Source organism: Heterodontus francisci, chromosome 39 (genome assembly GCF_036365525.1).
Source record: "Heterodontus francisci isolate sHetFra1 chromosome 39, sHetFra1.hap1, whole genome shotgun sequence".
In the NCBI taxonomy this organism is placed as follows: domain Eukaryota; kingdom Metazoa; phylum Chordata; class Chondrichthyes; order Heterodontiformes; family Heterodontidae; genus Heterodontus; species Heterodontus francisci.
In genome coordinates, this window is record NC_090409.1 from 33,485,066 (window position 1) to 33,501,081 (window position 16,016).

General features: G+C 50.1%; 1 protein-coding gene across 3 annotated transcripts in view; it reads right to left on the bottom strand.

Annotated features, from left to right (window-relative positions):
- lipeb (lipase, hormone-sensitive b) overlaps positions 1–16,016 on the bottom strand; it is a 72,201-nt gene that overhangs the window by 26,426 nt on the left and 29,759 nt on the right. For all 3 annotated transcript variants that reach the window (XM_068018439.1, XM_068018442.1, XM_068018440.1), the window contains 4 exons: positions 15,707–15,797; positions 9,446–9,591; positions 9,006–9,191; positions 7,591–7,740 (listed from right to left, as the gene is read on the bottom strand). In XM_068018439.1, coding sequence (XP_067874540.1) covers positions 7,591–7,740; positions 9,006–9,191; positions 9,446–9,591; positions 15,707–15,797 — 573 coding nt within the window. The remainder of the gene's footprint in view (positions 1–7,590; positions 7,741–9,005; positions 9,192–9,445; positions 9,592–15,706; positions 15,798–16,016) is intronic.

The following is a 16,016-nucleotide window of genomic DNA, read 5'->3' on the forward strand; positions in this document are numbered from 1 at the left end:
GGGCCTGGGTCTGATGAGCAGTTCTGACCAAGCAAGGGTCAGTTCGGCCGGGAGCACTCCACACTCCAAAGCCCCCTTTGTCACCCGCAGTGAGGGGCGTCCTGGGGACTTCGGCTCCTCCTCCGCCCGTTGGTCCGTCCCTCCGAACTGCCAAGGCGCTGTCCTCCGCCGGCAGGGGAGCGCCTGACTGGAGGTGACCATGTTCCAGACACTCTCTTCTCTTTGGCCTCCTTGTCTCGAGAGACAATGGATACGCGCCTGGAGGCGGTCAGTGGTTTGTGAAGCAGCGACTGGAGTGGCTATAAAGGCCAGTTCTAGAGTGACAGACTCTTCCACAGGTGCTGCAGATAAAATTTGTTTGTCGGGGCTGTTACACAGTTGGCTCTCCTTGCGCTTCTGTCTTTTTTCCGGCCAACTGCTAAGTCTCTGCGACTCGCCACACTTTAGCCCCGCCTTTATGGCTGCCCGCCAGCTCTGGCGATCGCTGGCAACTGACTCCCACGACTTGTGATCAGTGTCACAGGACTTCATGTCACGTCTACAGACGTCTTTAAAGCGGAGACATGGACGGCTGGTGGGTCTGATACCAGTGACGAGCTTGCTGTACAATGTGTCCTTGGGGATCCTGCCATCTTCCATGCGGCTCACATGGCCAAGCCATCTCAAGCGCCGCTGGCTCAGTAGGGTGTATAAGCTGGGGATGTTGGCCGCTTCGAGGACTTCGGTGTTGTAGATACAGTCCTGCCACCTGATGCCAAGGATTCTCCGCGGACAGTGAAGATGGAATGAATTGAGACGTCGCTCTTGGCTGACATACGTTGTCCAGGCCTCACTGCCATCGAGCAAGGTACTGAGGACACAGGTTTGATACACTCGGACATTTGTGTTCCGTGTCAGTGCGCCATTTTCCCACACTCTCTTGGCCAGTCTGGACATAGCAGTGGAAGCCTTTCCCATGTGCTTGTTGATTTCTGCATCGAGAGACAGGTTACTGGTAATAGTTGAGCCCAGGTAGGTGAACTCTTGAACCACTTCCAGAGCGTAGTCGCCGATATTGACGGATGGAGTATTTCTGACGTCCTGTCCCATGATGTTTGTTTTCTTGAGGCTGATGGTTCGGCCAAATTCGTTGCAGGCAGCTGCAATCCTGTCGATGAGACTCTGCAGGCACTCTTAGTGTGAGATGTTAATGCAGCATCGTCAGCAAAGAGGAGTTCCCTGAGGACTTTCCGTACTTTGGTCTTCGCTCTTAGACGGGCAAGGTTGAACAACCTGCCACCTGATCTTGTGTGGAGGAAAATTCCTTCTTCTGAAGACTTGAATGCATGTGACAGCAGCAGGGAGAAGAAGATCCCAAACAGTGTAGGTGCGAGAACACAGCCCTGTTTCACGCCACTCAGGATAGGAAAGGGGTCTGATGAGGCACCGCTCTGCTGAATCGTGCCTTTCATATTGTCATGGAATGAGGTGATGATATTCAGTAGCTTTGGTGGACATCCGATCTTTTCTAGTAGTCTGAAGAGACCACGTCTGCCGACGAGGTCAAAGGCTTTGGTGAGATCAATGAAAACAACATAGAGGGGCATCTGCTGTTCACGGCATTTCTCCTGTAGCTGGTGAAGGGAGAACAGCATGTCAATGGTGGATCTCTCTGCTCGAAAGCCACACTGTGTCTCAGGGTAGACATGCTCAGCCAGCTTCTGGAGCCTGTTTAAAACGACTCGAGCGAAGACTTTCCCCACTATGCTGAGCAGGGAGATTCCACGGTAGTTGTTGCAGTCACCGCGGTCACCCTTGTTCTTATAGAGGGTGATGATTTGGCATCGCGCATGTCCTGTGGTACAGCTCCCTCGTCCCAGCACAGGCAAAGCAGTTCGTACAGTGCTGAAAGTATAGCAGGCTTGGCACTCTTGATTATTTCAGGGGTAATGCCGTCCTTCCCAGGGGCTTTTCCGCTGGCTAGAGAATCAATGGCATCACGGATTTCTGATTTTATTGGCTGTTCGTCCAGCTCATCCATGACTGGCAGAGACTGGGCTGCATTGAGGGCGGTCTCAGTGACAACATTTTCCCTGGTGTACAGTTCTAGGTAGTGCTCCACCCAGCGGTCCATTTGCTTGTGTTGGTCAGTGATTGTGTCCCCTGATTTAGATATGAGGGGGGCGATCTTGATGGTTGACCCAAAAGCTCTCTTAATGCCATCATACATTCCTCTGATGTTTCCGGTGTCAGAGGCCTGCTGAATATGACTGCATAGGTGTTGCCAGTAGTCACTTGCGCAGCACCTGGCTGTTCTTTGTGCAGTCCTTCTGGCTGCTTTAAGTGCTACGGATGTTAACTCGCTGGGGGCTTTCTTGTAGTTCAACAGTGCAATGCGCTTAGTGGCTATGACAGGTTCCAGCTCTTCAAAGAGAGATTGAAACCAGTCTGCATTCCGCTTCACATGTTTGCCATAGGTGGTCATTGCTGAGTCATAGATGGCGATTCTGATGTGGGCCCACTTGGTCTCTGCATCCCCTGTGGGAGTGCTTTGAAGGGCTTTTTCAAGTGAATTTAGAAACTTATGTAACAGCTGTGGATGAGAAATTCTGCTAGTGTTGATGCGTGGGCAGCCCTTCTGCTTGGAGTGATGCAGCTTCTTTGGTTTGAATCTAACCTTGCTGCACACCAGGGAGTGGTGGGTGTCGCAGTGGAAGCTGCGTGTGATTTGAATGCTGTTTAAAGAGGCTCGCCTTGTGACGATGAGGTCCAACTGGTGCCAACGACGTGATCTTGGGTGCCTCCAAGAAACCTGGTGACAGGGTTTAGTGTGAAAGAACGAGTTGGTGATGCAGAGGTTATGATAGGTACACAACTCAAGCGGTCTCTGTCCATTCTAATTCATCCTTCCAATGCCATAGCGCCCAAGGCAGGAGAGCCATGAGTCATGGTCAGCCCCAACCCTGGCATTAAAGTCCCCCAGCAGGAATAGGTGTTCGATGTTGGGGATGCTGCTAATGATATTATGGAGTTCCCTCGTAGAACTGGTCTTTAGCTTCAGGTGGTGAGCAGAGTGTTGGAGCATAGATGCTGAGTAGGTGTACTGGACCAGAGGCAGTGAACAGTCGGATGGACAGTATACGTTCCGAGCCATTTGAGGGTGGCTCTATCATGCTGAGCAAAGAGTTTCTGATGGCGAAGCCCACTCCATGCTGTCTTGGTTCTTCAGGATCCCTACCCTGCCAGAAGGTGTAGACTCCAGATCCCAATAAGACAGGCAACTCCCTCAGAGAGGCGCGGCTAACGGTCTCCGCCGGAGCTGCATGTTGTCTTGAAGGCAGTGCCCCTGGTGGGAAAAAATACGTCGGTAGTGCACACCATATGGGAGGACGCTTGACGTACAGGTATCTCTGCAGGGTCCGAAGGCGGAGAGTCGCAGCCTGGGTGCGGACGCACACCAACGACTGGCTGCCCTCCTCAATCAGGAGACTCAGGATCATGGCAGATACCCAGTGTTTCCTCTTGCCCCAGAAGAAATCAACGAGCTTCTTCTGGATCTTGGTGGCAAGTGTAGGGGCGGGGCCAAAGTGACCAACCAGTACCACAGTATGGAGGCCACCAGTTGGTTTATGACCAGCGCTCAGCCCCTGTAGGAAAGCACTCGGAGCAGTCCTGTCCAGCACCCCAGCCAAGTGGTGACTTTCGCCTCCAACTCCTGCCAGTTTGCCGGCCAGGCTTCCTCAGTGGAGCTAAGGTGGACTCCCAGATAGAGGAGGTGCGTGGTGCTTCACGCAAAAGGTGTCAACTGCTCCGGAGTCCGCCCGCCACTGACCCACCAGGCGTCCAGAACATTTGTCCCAGTTGATCCTCGCGGACGACGCAGCAGAAAAGGTCTGCTGGCACTCACGCATCCTCTGCAAGTCAACGGGATCTGTGACCACAAGGATCACGTCATCGGCGTAAGCTGAAAGGAGGACCCGCTTGGCCGGCCCACGCAGAGCCAAACCAGTCAACCTTCTGCGAAGCAGGCACAGGAATGGATCCACGCAGCTGGTATATAATTGGCCGGACATGGGACATCCCTGAGGCACTCCTCTCCCAAAGCGAAGGAGCACCATCAAGGATCGTTAACTTTAACCAGACACTTTGTGGCGGCGTAGAAAAGTCAGACCTGGGCCACAAAATGTGGGCTGAGTCCGAATGCGTGCAGAGTCCCCAAAAGATATTCATGATCCATTCTATCGAAAGCCTTCTCCTGATCAAGTGAGAGAAAGGCAACTGACAGACCAGTCCACTGGGAAAGATGGATCAGGACCCGGACCAGGTGTATGTTGTCCTGGATGGACCAGCCTGGGACCATGTAGGACTGGTTGGGGTGGATCATGTGGACCAGCATGGAGCCCATGCAGGTAGACATAGCCCGGGCAAAGATCTTATAATCCGTGCTGAGGAGGGAGACCGAACGCCAGTTCTTAAGCAGGCGGAGATCAGCTCTCAATCCTCAAGATCTCTGGCTGAAAAGTTGGGGCCAACAAGATAGCCACCCCACTAGAAATAGGGTTGAGGTGACTCATGTAGACCTCACCCTGCCACTCCAGGAGCCAGGTGGCTTAGTTTCCCGGAACGGTGTGGGTTTCCTGCAGAAAGCTCACCACATATCTCCCTTCCCTGAGGATTGAGAGATTGTGAAATCTGTGGCGAAACCCCCTGCTGCCGTTGATGTTGAGGCTGGCTATGGTTATCTTCGTGTCAAAAGTACTTCAATCCCATCACCGACACCTTGCTGTGAGGAGGGAGCAAAAGCGAACCTTGCCTTCCACTCCCCCAGCAACCCAGAGAGGAATAGGTTCAACCAGTGCCCCTCAACCAGTTTCACGCCCGCACCCTTCCCCGCCCTCAAGGGTGGCACGGATGGACTGAATGATTGGCGCCAAACTTGACCAACGGCCGAGGGCCAGCTGAACTTGATTGCCGCAACCCCTGCATGCTGCGAGGGAGTCCCGGAGTTCCATGGTGGGGAGGAGAGTAGACTCGTGGGAGGCACGAGGGAGTCCACCACCTCACTGGCAATGGATTCAAGGTCGTCCTCCGTGCCACACACCTAATCCCCATCTTATTCTGGGTTGTCACCGCCAGCGGCCGACACACCCACCACACACCGTGGGGCAGACGTCCTGGCTGCGCCAGCTGGACCCGCCTCCATCATGATCTCATCCCCAGGATCGATGATGGAGGAGTCCTCACTGGGTTCTTCTCTGGAACTGGAACCTGTGGGCGCCAGTGGTTCAGGACCCCCCTCCACCCACAGGCCAGAGAGCGACCCAGGGGAGATGGAAGTTCCCAACTCTGGAAATCCAGCCAGAGCTGAGACCAGAGGCAGAGACAGCAGGCCACCTCCCGCCCCGCCAGTGCCCACAGACCCAGCAGACGGGGAATTATGCAAATTGGCCTCCGGGTCGGGTACATACTGGGCGGCAGCATCACCCAGGACGCCCGAGCCACTGGCCAAAGGAGAGAGACTTCTCCCATGGGGTCCACAGGTGAGCCCTCTCCTTCCTCATTCGGAGTTGCCAAATTTACAAGGGCTTTCCCCACTCCATCCTGAGGGACAGAGGTCTGCCGCTTAGGGTTCGAGGCCCTGATGGTGTTAGTGGTGAGAGAAGCCCAAGGACCCGCGTCAGGAGATGGACCCCGCAACTCCTGGCCCTCTTCAGACCCTGGCAACCCCCTGCCTAGATTCCTTGGGGCGCCTGCTCAGCTGCGGGGCAGGTGGGCTCCCCTGGATTGGGCCTAGGTCTAAGCAGAGGCTCAGATTGTCCTGTTACGTCCAAGGGGGAAGCCTTTGGGTGTTTTGCCTTGCACCGCACCTTCCTTCCACCCTTCCTTTCACCTTCCCTACTGGAGGCCGTGAAAACCACGGACTCCGGACCGGAACTGCCTGAGCGGTGGTTGTTGCAGGTGTCAGGGGAGCAGGGGAAGGTGCAGCGGTGCCACCCTGGGCCGCCGAGGTGGAGTTGGTGGCCGGGATATTCATACGAACATGTCCCTCCCACTTGCAGGCATGTCTAATTGCCCCATCTGAGGTCCAGAAGACACAGTAGGCTGCCCCCTGGAACTCCACATTGAAGTGGCCCTCCAAGACCTCTTCCCGTGCCAGCTGCATAAAGAGCTGGCAGCGGAAGGAGTAGATATGCTGGAGGCTGTTCTCCCGAAGACCGAGTGGGACTCCCGACCTCACCTTTCCAAGATGCGGGGTGGGGAGGGGGGGGGGGTGGTGGCGGGAGGAGCTCACTGGAAATGAAGTACAGGATGGTTGACAACATTATCCGCTGTGCGGTGGCCCCCAGAGAGTCCACCAGCAGGAAGCTCTCCCCCATGGTGAGCCCCTTACTCAGGGCCAGGGACACCGCCCGCTTGGTCTTCAGGAAGAACACAGCCTTCCTGTACATCTTCAAGGCTGCCACAATGGTCAAAGGGTCGACAACCTCGGCCGTTGCCTTTACGCAAGCCTCAATAGACTTGTTGGGGTGGGCATAGCTCTTCACCCCATGTCTGGAAGTGATAAGCTTGAATGGCAACAGGGCTACATGGGCAGCTGCAGAGGCTGCAACCGCACAGGTATTAGAGGGCCCCGCCACCGGCACAAGAGCTAAACCCCACCCCAATTTTAGGTCTACAGATTAGAAATAAAGCAAGAAAATAAATAAATAATAAGTTAGGGGAGAGGCAGAGGGTATGCTGAAGAGGAAAAGGGAGGCCGAGAGGGATGACTTGCTTCACCGAGGTGGTATGACAGACAACAGTTCAATCAGACAGTCCTTCACAAGCCCTTCTAGTCTTCCAGTTGGGGAGAGGTATCTTCACCTTGGTCAGCCGAAAGTTGCCCAGGTACTATCTATCTTCTGCTTTCTTCTTCGCCAGGCAGCTTCAGCTGACCCAGGCTGGGCAATTGGGGTGGGGAGGAAGCTTCCTTGTATATTTAGTGCAACTGCAGGGCTCCCTGCAGAATTGTGCAGCCCCCACCCCTTATTCTTCCAGCCTCTCCAACCTCTCCCAACAGTCCAAATCAAATTCAAGTCTGGTGCTCGACATCGATCTCAAAACACAGCCTTATGATTGAAAAGTCTTTTCCTCCTCTGTAGCAAAAGTTGTCCAAAAATATTGCAGCTCTCCCTCTCCTGCAGCACCTCCAGCAACTGACTGAAGCACTGTCAGCTGCAGCTTGTTGCTGCACTCAGCAGCACCAATTAGGCAGCAGCCAAACCCATTTTTTTTTTCTGTACCTGTCCTGGGAGTGTTTGATGGGGACAGTGTAGAAGGATCTTTACTCTGTATCTAACCCCCCTGCTGTACCTGTCCTGGGAGTGTTTGATGGGGACAGTGTAGAGGGATCTTTACTCTGTATCTAACCCCCCTGCTGTACCTGTCCTGGGAGTGTTTGATGGGGACAGTGTAGAGGGATCTTTACTCTGTATCTAACCCCCATGTTGTACCTGTCCTGGGAGAATTTGTTCCTTCCTTTTTCGAGTGTGGACTGCGTTTGCTCGCAGATAAAATAAAGTCCTGCACCCCAATGGATCAGCTGACCTAAAGAATTTAACAGCCTCTAACCTCATGTGATTTGGAGGTTTGGGCGACAAACCCTCCACCGTGGAAATGAACAATGAGGAACTTCGACCGTGGAGCCTTCTTGGTTTTCAGGCGTCTCTCAAGCACCAGCTGAGCATCTGTCTTGCAGAGTTCATTCAGCTCATCACTGTCCTAATAACAAGAGGAAAGGCAAGAGAACAGTAAATAAAATGTAGGAAGGGTAAATTAAAAGGCCAATAGCCAGAAATTCACATCCACGTTGATCCAATGGTAAAATTTATGAAAGAACCAGGAGTCTACTCCGAGAGGGTCCCTGAGAGACGGCAGTACCAGGAGTCTACTCCGAGAGGGTCCCTGTGAAATGGCAGTACCAGGAGTCTACCCCTAGAGTGTCCCTGAGACACGGCAGTACCAGGAGTCTACCCCTAGAGTGTCCCTGAGAGACGGCAGTGCCAGATGTCTACCTCTAGGGGGTACCTGTGAGACGGCGCTACCTGGGGTACCAGGAGTCTCCCCTGGAGCGGGGGCGGGGGGGGCGAGCAGTCTGGTTGAGACTGTAGCACCCAGTACAAGCAGTACTCAGCCAGTTTATCGTTATTACTGGTGCAGCAACGTTTAGTCAAACATCCTTCTTCAGAATCCCACATCCCCCAAAAAAATGAAGGATCCACCAACAAAGTGCTGACCTTTCACCCCCACCATCAGCCATTCACTCTTTCATTCCCAACCTTTCACCTACCGACCCCTGCCCTGCCCCCACTGGTGACCTTTCACATCCCCTACCCACAGTCGACCTTTCACACCACCAGCCTTTCACCTACCCACCACCCCACTGGCAAGCTTTCAACTCCACCCCACAGTCGAATTTTCGTCCCTTCAACCTTTCATGCCACTGGCCTTTTATCCTCTGCCCCCCACACCCCCTCCCATCCACCTTCCAATACATTCCCCCTTTCACTCCCATCTTCGTCCTTCGACCACAGCGTTGGGGTTTCTAAGTGCAGTGACACAATGGAGCCAAATGAGGAGTGGTAAAATACAACATGGAGAACACCCGTTCACTCCCTGCTCTCACCTACAACATGGAGAACACCCGTTCACTCCCTGCTCTCACCTACAACATACAGCAGGGCGAGCACCTGCTCTCTCTCTCTCTCTCTCTCTTCACACTGGCTGCTCTAGCGTATATGCAACATGGAGAATGCAAGCTCATTTTCTGCTCTAACATATAACACACAACACAGAGTATACACTCACCTCACACTGTCTACTCTCACATACAACATGGAGAGCACATGCTTGCTTTACATGTTCTGCTCCGATACATGATATTTTACATCTCTAGCAGTGGAATGCTCCCTTGATTTAAACGGCCACAGGGGTCTCTTTAGACATGGTGGGAGATCACAGCCAACCTTGGGAAACCATTCTATTACCTGTCCATCTCGCAGCTCGTAGGAGATGAGTCTCATCTGCACGGATCCGGGGCCAGAATGAGCCACTGGAGGAGTTATGACAACCATCAGGTTGGGGTCGGCAAGCAGCGGCATCTCAAAGGGACTGGGTGGGACGGAGAGAGTCTTGTTCACACGCACTGTGGTGGACGTTAGAGTCACCAGAGACTGGCAGGAAGAAAATCAGGAGAAACAGAGTCAGAAAGCTCGGTTAGCAGGTAACAGTGAGTACAGGAGGGATGCTGAGAATGGTGTTACATAGAATCAACAGCACAGAAACAGGCCATTCAAACCAATTAGTTTACGTCAGTGCTTAGACACCACTCAAGACTCGTCTCACTCATTACATCTTCCCACCGTGTATCCATCTCTGATAGGCCTTTATCTCCAGCCCCTCAGTCTCTGGGAGTAGGGTTACTTACCGCAAGCACCGCAGTTTCAGTGATGTTCCAGAAGCTCTTCCAGAATTGCACATCCAGGTTTTGCGTGAGCCGCTCAAACTCGGAGCCGCGGAGCTCGGGGTCGATGGCGTACTTGCCGCTGGTGAAGATGGAAGTGGCAGCAACGCCTGTGAGGGAATCAATCCAACAATTTATACACCAGAGCAAGGAATCCCAGGGACAGCAATAAGGAGTCTTCTGGTATCTCAGCCTTCCATCATCTCAGGGTGTCCCAAAGAGCTTCACAGACAATGGAGCACATTTTGAAATGTAGACACTGTTGTAATGTGAGAAACGCAACAACAAATTTGTGTACAGCAAGATCCCACAAATAGCAATGAGATAATGAGCAGATAATCCATTTTAGTAATGTTGCTTGACAAATATTGGGCCAGCACACAGCATAACTCCTCTTCTCTTCAAATACTGGCCTTGGGCTCTTTTACTACAAGATGGCACCTACGACAGGGCAGCACTCCCTCAGTATTGACACCGGGAATGTCGGCCTGGATTATGGACTTAAGTCTCCCGAGATGAACCCACAATCTTCTGACTCAGAGGCAATCCTGCCACTCAATAAACCAGAGTTAACACTGGAAGGAGGAGCCTCCCGGTAATACTTTCCTAATTATGTGACCCTGCAATTGCACTATTGTACCTTTGTAATCGTGCACAACCCCACCCCACACCCCATCCACACCCTGTGTAAGGACAGACTGCTCTCTTGACAATGTGACATTACTATCAGCTGGAGGGGGAAGAAAATTTTTTTAAAAAAAGGAAGGGGAAGGGAGCTTTGGTTCATACACCATTACTTTGGTCACTGTGAACTAGGACTCAGTTACACTGCTGTGGGTTCTGCTGCAGAGGCAGAGGGTTAAAGAACATTGAAGGATGCAAGGCTCTGCTGGGAGATATGTATAGACCTGCTGACAGCAGTGATTTAGTAGCGGAAATCAGGGAAGCATGTGGCAAACACACAGTAATTAGGACATGAGGTTTACATTTTTCAGTAGACTCGGAGATGCAGAACCAGTCGTAAAGGCAGAAAATTTCTAGAGTGTATTCAGGGTAGTTTGCTGCAACATTATGCTTTGGAACACTCAAGGGAACAGGGTGTACTAGATTCAATGATTAATAATAAACAGAATTCATTAACAATCTGATGGTAAGGAATCATTTTGCAAAGAGTGACCAGAATATAATCAAATGATATTAAGTTTGAGGGAGGAGAAGGGAGAGTCACAATCCAAGGATTTATAATTAACTAAAGCAAACTTGGAAGGGATGGGACATAAATTGGCCACAGTAAACTGAGCTGACCTGTTGATGGGTAAACCCACGGATGAAGAATAGGAGGTATTCAAAGTTTTTGGTACAATACCAAGTCAGCGCATAGCCCTAAAAGACAAAGACTCCACTTGTAAAGTTTAGCAACCATGGTCAACACATAGAAGTAGAAGTCACCATCAAGCTACAAGAAAAGGCTGATACAAATGCAAGATAAAGTGGAAATCCAGGAGACTGGAAGAGCAATTTTTTTATATTTGTTTCATGAGATGTGGACGTCGCTGACAAAGCCAGCATTTATTGCCCTTGAGAAGATGGTGGTGAGCTGCAGTTCATCTGGTGTGTGTACACCCACAGTGCTGTTTGGGAGGAAGTTCTAGGAATTTGACCCAGCGACCGTGAAGAAACGGCGATATAGTTCCAAGTCAGGACAGTGTGTGGCTTGGAGGGGAACTTGCAGGTGGTGCTGTTCCCATGCATCTGCTACCTTTGTCCTTCTAGGTGGCAGAGGTCGCTGGTTTGGAAGGTGCTGTGGAAGCAGCCTTGGTGAGTTGCTGCAGTACATCTTGTAGATGGTGCACACTGCTGCCACTGTGCTTCAGTAGTGGAGGGAGTGAAGGGTGAAGGTGGTGGATGGGGTGCCAGTCAAGTGGGCTGCTTTGCCTTGGATGGTGTCGAGCCTCTCGAGTGTTGTTGGAGTCACACTCATCCAAGCAAGTGGAGAGTATTCCATCAGACTCCTGACTTGTGCATTGGAGATGGTGGACAGGCTTTGGGGAGTCAGGAGGTGAGTTACTCGCTGCAGAATTCCCAGTCTCTGACCTGCTCTTGTAGCCACAGTATTTATATGGCTGCTCCAGTTCAGTTTCTGGTCAATGGTAACCCCCCCCCCCAGGCTGTTGATGGTGGGGGATTCAGCAATTGTAATGCCATTGCACGTCAAGGGGAGATAGTTAGATTCTTTTTGGAGATAGTCAATGCCTGGCACTTATGTGGCACAAATGTTACTTGCAACAAAGGGGTACAAAGAAAGCTGCAAAAAGGGACTACAAAAAAAAACTTGCAAGGGTTATCAAGGCTAACAGTAAAGGTTTTTAATCCATATATTAACAGAAAGACAGTGGCCAAGAGAAATGTGGGCCCCTTAAAGACAGATGCAAATGAAAGACCATAAGGAAACAGCAGACTTGTTAAATGAGGGCTTCGTATCCTTTTTCACAGTACAGGAAGAGAACAAAATGCCATCGGTACAAGGGATCCAAAATAAATCAAGAAGGGGAATTTAATACATGTTTAAAATAAGGTAATGGAGAAAATAATGGGACTTTAAGACAGACAAATCTCCTGGAGCTGATGGTTTACACCCCAGTGTATTTGAAGGAGTTGGTGAATGAATGGTAGAAGCATTCGTTGCAAGTTTTCCAAAACTCTCTAGATTCAGGAATTGTGCCATTGGATTGAAAAATTGCAATGTCACTCTATTATTGAAGGAGGTTGGGAGAGAGAAGCCAGGTAACTACAGGTCTGTTAATCTAACGTCAGTTGTTGGGGAAGTTACAATAACCTATTATAAAGGATAGAGTAACTGGGCACCTGAACAAGTATGAGATGATCAGAGAGAGTCAGCATGGATTTGTAAAGGGTAAGTCATATATGGCTAATTGAGTTAAATTTTTTTGAGGAGGTCACTAAGATGGCGGACAAGGGAGTGGCTATGAAAATTATTTATGTGGACTTCCAGGAGGCAAGAAATCTTCAATAAAGTTTCCACTCAAGAGATTATTAGCAAAAATGAGAGCACGTGCAACTGTAGAATAAATAACCTGATGTCTAGGGCAGAGAATTGGTAGGAGGCAGAGAGTAGGGTATGAACTCTGATTAGAAGGATGTAACTAGTGGTGCCCCGCAGGGACCTGTACTGAGGCCTCACTTTTTTATTATATATATTAATGACCTAGATGGACAGCTCTGTATTCCTTCATGTTTTCTGACAACACTAAGTTAGATGGCACAGTAAGTAATGGAGATGGGAGCAGAAAGTTACAAAGGGACATTGATAGATTCACTGAGTGGCCAAAACTGTGGCAGATGGAGTTCAATGTAGGAAGAGAGAGGTCATTCACTTTGGACCCCAGACAGACAAAATCAGAATATTTTCTTAACTGCAAGAGACTAGCAACGATGGAAGAGCAGAGAGATTTGGGTCTCTGTGTAAAGAAATCACTAAAAGCCAGTGGGCAAGGACAAAAACTAATCGAAAAGGCTAATAAAATGTTAGCCACTCATCTCAAGGGGGCTGGAAAACAAGAAGAGCCTTGATTGGACTCTGTCTGGAGTAACTGCATTCAGTTCTGGCCCCCGCACCTCAGGAAGGATAGACTGGCCTTGGAGAGGGTGCAGTGCAGATTCACCACAAAGGGGCTAAAAAAGATTAATTTACGAGGACAGGTTGCATAGACAGGGTTTGTATTCCCTTGAGTATAAAAGATTAAGGGGCGTTCTAAACAAGGTGTTTAATACGATTAAGGGATTCAGTAGGGTACATCTCACCGACAGAAGTAAACAGATGTCCTGCTGGGCTGAACACTACTGTGAGCTGTATTCCTGTTAGTCAACAGAGAGAGAAGCTATTTCCTCTGGTGCGGGCGTCCAGAACTGAGGGGGTGGGTAGGGGATAAGATCATCTGAAAATTAGAGCTGTGCCATTGAGGAGTGATACCTTAAGCACTTCTTCAGACAAAGGGGAGTGGAAGTCTGCAACTCTCTCCCCCAAAATGATGTGGGTGCTGGGCGGGTGGGCGAGGTAGAACAACTGAAATTTTAAAGACTGAGGTTGCTAGATCTTTGTTAGGTAGGGGTATCAAGGAATTAGGAGCTAAGGTTGGTAAATGGAGTTGAAGTACAGATCTAATTGAATGGTGGAACAAGCTCAAGGGGTTGAATACCTGCTCCTGGTCCTATGTTCCAAATAATAACCTGCATTTATAAAGTGTTTTAAACACAAAAGCAATTTCAGAGGCAATCAATGAAAATGAATGGTGAGAAAAGGAAGAGAGGTGAGGCGTGTAAGTGAATGATAGATTAAAGAGAAAAAGTCTGAGGAGGCTATTGAAAAGAGATGGAGATGGCGATGCAGAGGCAGGGAAGGTTAGAGGCGGCTGCAGAAAGACAATGAGACCGCGAAGGAACTGACAGATGAGCTGAAAGATTCTGAATTGAATCCGTCGGGTGGATGGAGTGCTGGTGCGGGTCAACCAGGGTTGGGTTGGATGCACGAGCTGGGTTTAGTTCAGGACAGCTGCTGTGTGGCAGTTTTGGACGAGTTAGGAGTTCAGGGTGGGAGGGGGTTGGAAAAGGAGAGAGTGGTGGTGTGCCAGAGTCTGGGAGGTGACAAAAGGCACATCAAAACAAAGCAGAGAAGGCAGCCATTTGGCCCATCGTGACTGTGCTGGCTCCTTGAAAGAGCTATCCAATGATTCCCACTGCACTGCTCAAACCCCAGAGCCCGACCAATTGCTTCTTTTCAATTATTTATCTAATTCCCTTTTGAAAATTATTACTGAAGCCATTTCCACCGCCCTTTCAGACAGTGTGTTCCATACGATAGCAACTATTCTCCTCACTCTCCCAACATGTAAGGTTTGAGAGTCTGAGGGGTTCAGGAGGAAGTGGGGGTGTGATGTAAGCAGCCTTGAAGCGGACAGGGTGTTCAGTTTAAAGCTCAGGACTGGGTCCAATGAGAGTCCAGGATTACTCCCGTCCTGGTTCTGTGAGTGAAAGGCTGGGATGGGGGAAAACAGACTCAACGGCGAGGGAGGGGAGTTCGTTTTGTGAATCAAGGCCCTCCCATGTTGAGCTGGGGAAGCACCCACATGCACCCCTGCAACAGACTTATCCAAAGGCTAGCTTCCCCCCAACAAAGCAGCAGCTGCTCAGTGCTGCACCGGGAGTGGCTGCTACATAATGGACTCAAGTGGGACTCGAACCCATGACTTCCTGGCTTCAAGGGGATAATGTTATTGGGGCATGTTATCATTGAACACCCCCAGACTTTCCTCCTGATTTAAGCACTGACTGACACTGTTTTGCAGCGCCAAAGGCTTTTATTGCTTACAGGAAAATGAAAAAGTACTCACCGTACTGTGGTAAGCTACCCACTTCCACTAGTGAAGGCATTAGGTTAAAAACAGAGACAAAGCATTTCAACGTTACGGTGCACTCGCTGTCAAACCTCCCTCTCCATTTTATTCAAATACATCTTGTGAATTTTGGGCTGTGAATGAAACTGTTCCCCACTACATCAAACACTCCCAAAGTAGGTATAGCATGAATAAAAGCAAAATACTGCGGATGCTGGAAATCTGAAACAAAAACAAGAAATGTTGGAGATTTCCAGCATTTCTTGTGTAGGTATAGCATGAGTTAGACACAGTAAAACTCCCTCTACACTGTCCCATTAAACACTCCCAGGGCACGTACAGCAGGGGTTAGATACAGAGTAAAGCATCTGGACAGGCCCAGTGTCAGCTCTGGGCAGCAGATCTTTGGATTCAGGATTGGGGCGCTGGTAAACAAAGCTGGCCTATGGGTCTAGGGAACCTCCTAGGGGCATTGGGATTTGTGGCACCAAGTGTGTAATTCTGACAGGCTTTTGGTGTTCAGTGACAGTTTGACTCTTTAATAACAAGACCCAAAAACACACTTGCAGACTTGTAGATAGACACAAGCACAATGAAGACAGTGCACACAGAAAACATCCACACACATGCACGGCAGACACATACGGCAGCCACCATGCATGCGACAGACACAACATGTCTGCAAACCCACACAGAAACACACTGCAGCCACAAACATACACAGGAGACAAGCACACAGCTAAACACACACACCTGCAAACTAACATGCACAAACATGAGTTAACACACTCACGTGCAAACACCCGCTCCTTACCCAGGCTGGTTTCATGTTTTCTGTAGTTTTCCCCGAATGACACCAGGCTGATTGAGATAGTTTGTAGGAAGGGTCGGATCGCAGGGGTAAACTGCAAGGAACAAATACCAGGTCAGAAGTAACACAGGAACAGGAGTAGCCCATTAAGCCCCTTGAACCTGTTCCGCCACTCAGTGAGATCATGGCTGATCTGCGACCTATCTGCCTTTGCCCCATATCCCTGAATACCGCTGGTTAATAAAAATCTACCAATCTCAGATTTAAAATTAACAATTGCTCCAGCATCAACTGCCATTTGTGGAAGAAAGTT